General features: G+C 46.3%; 1 protein-coding gene across 1 annotated transcript; it reads left to right on the forward strand.

The window, feature by feature from the left end:
- The first annotated feature begins 2023 nt into the window (after nucleotides 1–2023).
- On the forward strand, nucleotides 2024–2946 carry LOC125512262 (uncharacterized). Its single transcript, XM_048677359.2, has 2 exons — nucleotides 2024–2260; nucleotides 2382–2946. The coding sequence occupies exons 1-2, from the start codon at nucleotides 2169–2171 to the stop codon at nucleotides 2635–2637; spliced, it is 348 nt and encodes a 115-aa protein (XP_048533316.1). The 5' UTR covers nucleotides 2024–2168; the 3' UTR covers nucleotides 2638–2946.
- Nucleotides 2947–3148: the final 202 nt, after the last annotated feature.

Consider the following 3148-nt stretch of genomic DNA (forward strand, 5'->3'; position numbering starts at 1 on the left):
GTGTGAGAGTTGTTAGTTGTCACTTGTTTTTCACGAGCGATCCAACCCTTAAGATGGCCTCGAATCAAGAAATGTTCACCACAAAAGTTGCTTGTTTCCTCGAACTGGATACATTTGCTTTTCGGGGCATCTCCATCTGAGTTTTATGTGGCCTGTGGATACCAAAAACTAAACCGTTGTCTTAGACTTTAATCCAAGTTTGGTTAATTTTAAAAGAAATTGGAAGTAATTTATAGTCTTTTTCTTGTACAGAAAGCCCAACCGCCTTATAATTTCATACATCATGAGAGGGTATTACCAAATCACTATACATTCGATTAGTTGCAGTTTTGTTGCTAATCTAAATGGCCGATACACAATTGCCGCCTTAAGATTAAAGATGGCCGATATATACTTATTGCCCCCAAGTACATGCAAAATGGACAATCAAGTGTTGACGTCATCCTTAGAATATGTGTTGTGCAAGTTATTTTACGGCACACAAGCTTTGCCAAAAAAACAGAGGAGCATGAACCGACACCAATTTTTGACATGATAGAAAACATTATTAAGATGGCCTCAAAGGAAAAAGATTTCAGCATGAAAAATCTTCATATCGTCGAAATTGGAAATTTTGCTGTTTGGGTGATCGCCATCCGATCTCATCTCGAGGGCTGAAAATATGATTGGAATATTGTTCGGCCGGTTACACCAACAGATGAAAAAGTGTTATATCTGGAATGTCTACGCCTGGTCGAGACGATCAATTTTGATATTTGAATAATCTCAATCTGAGATTGTATGTAATAGTTAGGGCCAACACAGTGCGGTCCGATCACTAATGAAAAGTATCAGCCAGGACCAGACACCCATATAACCCATGTCTGAGACATGTCGAGAGTTATCAGTTGTCACATGTTTTTTTTCTTTTTTTGTGAAAGATTCAACCCTTAAGATGGACTTAAATCGAAAAATGTTCAACACAAAGGTTGTTCGTCTCGTCGAAACAGATAAATTTTCTTTTGGGTGCTTGACCATCCAAGATCGTATGCCGTCTGTGGATCCAAAAACGAAATGGTTGTCTTAGACTTAAATGCGAGTTCGGTTAATTTTGAAAAACATGGACGGGATTTGTAGTGCTTTTCTCGTATAGGAAATCCAACCATCTCATAATTAAATGAGAGGTGATGGTCGGTTGAACAACACACAATCGAAACACATCGACCACCTTTTTCCTAGTTTTTACACCTGTCCTAAGTTCTTTCTCTCTCATTCTTCGTTCTTCGTGTTGAAGAGCAACGATCCTCGAGGCTTTAGGAACGGTTAGACCGACTTAGAGCAGCCCATAGCCACCACACGTCCAAACGGTGTCGCTCGCGGACGTGTAGGGTTTTCGGGCCTGCAAAAGCGTTTGTCGGAGTGCTTGTGCACTGCACTTTCGGCCGGGTCTTATTTGAGTGAGCCGCGGTGCATCACTCCATCATCAAGAGTACACAGTGACATGTTGGTGTACGAACACTATCTAAAGGCGTGCTCTTGGATAACAAGGGACTAATATATCAAATGTCAAATTCCGAATCAAAATTCACGGGACTAATAAATCAGAACAGATGTAGTATTTATTTTTCAGCACTTAAGTTTGTTGTATGGTTTGGTTGTTTGTATACCTAAACCGGGCAAAAAAAAGGTCTAGAAACGTACTCCACGGATAACCAGTGACTGGTCAGATCAGTGACGGTCAACCAGTCATAATTTGAGTAAAACGTTTTCTCTATTTTCTTTTTAAAATAAATGAATGGCTTTTCCCTCTCTGGATATCAACCAGGTAACCGACCCAGTAACTCCGGCCACTCCTTTTCTTTTTCCGCTTTGCGCGCAGCACGCACTCCACATGGACACGTGGACTGTCTCCCACCCGCCCGGCTCCGTACCCAAACTCGCCGTTGCGGCCCCCACCCCGCGGTCTCACCTTCACGGTTCCGCTGCCACGATCACGGTCTCATCTTCTCCTATCGCCTCCTCCCAGTATTTAAAGCCCTTCTTCTTCGCTGCACAATCCACATCGATTCCTTCCTGCCACTCCTTCCTCGCATGCCCCCTGAGTTCCTGCACCGAGACTGCTAGCTAGCTATAATCTCCTCGGCTTCTTTCTCCGTCCCCTCGGCCGGCCTGCCACCCGATCGTTCCTGATGTCCGGCACCGTGTGCTCCATGTGCGGCGACGTCGGCTTCCAGGACAAGCTCTTCCGCTGCGCCCGTTGCCGCTGCCGCTTCCAACACTCGTACGTATTTTTCGCCTACTGATAGCTCTTTGAGGGAGTCTCTTATTCGGGGTACTGTCAAGATTTTGATAGGTGTTAATGAGTCCCATGTTAATTTGTTTCCCTGCATTCCTACAAGCAGCTATTGCACGAACTACTACGGCGACGCGGCCCCGGCCGACGCGGGCGCCGGCGTGTGCGACTGGTGCCTCAGCGACGACCCCCTCGTGAAGAACAGGCGCCCTTCGGCGCCGCCGGCCATGCAGCACCGCGGTCCGCCGACCGGGATGGGCTGCGGCAAGGTCAAGGTGACCGGCGGCGGCGAGCAGGAGGGCGGCCGGAGAGTGGCCAAGGCGGCCGTCCGCAGGTACAAGCTCCTCAAAGACGTCCTGTGCTAGCTAGCTGGTGCATGCATGGTCCTGGGTCACCGCACTCCTTTCCTTAGATCGGGACCTCGTCATCATGTGTACTAAAAAACGATGCTGTTTAATTAGGTAGTCGATGGTCGTTGTACCTAGCTAGCTGGCGAGGTTCTGCTTCCATATCGATCCTTGTGTGCAAATGTCGGCATGTCACAATGAGATCTACTTCTGTAAATATGCGCTGCTACTCTTTATCTCTGTCATCAACTGCGTGTTGTCGTGTGTGTTAAATTCCACAAGTGTATGATCAGTGGCAGTAAGCAATACATGTGTTCGTCAAATGAAGATGCCGTGCGTCTTCATTTCTGGCCAGTGATCGATCGATTCTCTTGGCAAGAAATGATGTACTCCCTCCATTTAAAAATAAGTGTTGTGATTTTTGTTCAAATTTAAACTAAAACCACGATGATGTATGGTTTAGTTCGACATTCTATGTGTTACTGTGTAAGCTAGCCCGCCCTGCTCAACCCTTGGGCATCTCTCCATC

This window comes from Triticum urartu, chromosome 6A (assembly GCF_056163025.1).
Source record: "Triticum urartu cultivar PI428250 chromosome 6A, HENAU_Tu73, whole genome shotgun sequence".
In the NCBI taxonomy this organism is placed as follows: Eukaryota; Viridiplantae; Streptophyta; class Magnoliopsida; order Poales; family Poaceae; genus Triticum; species Triticum urartu.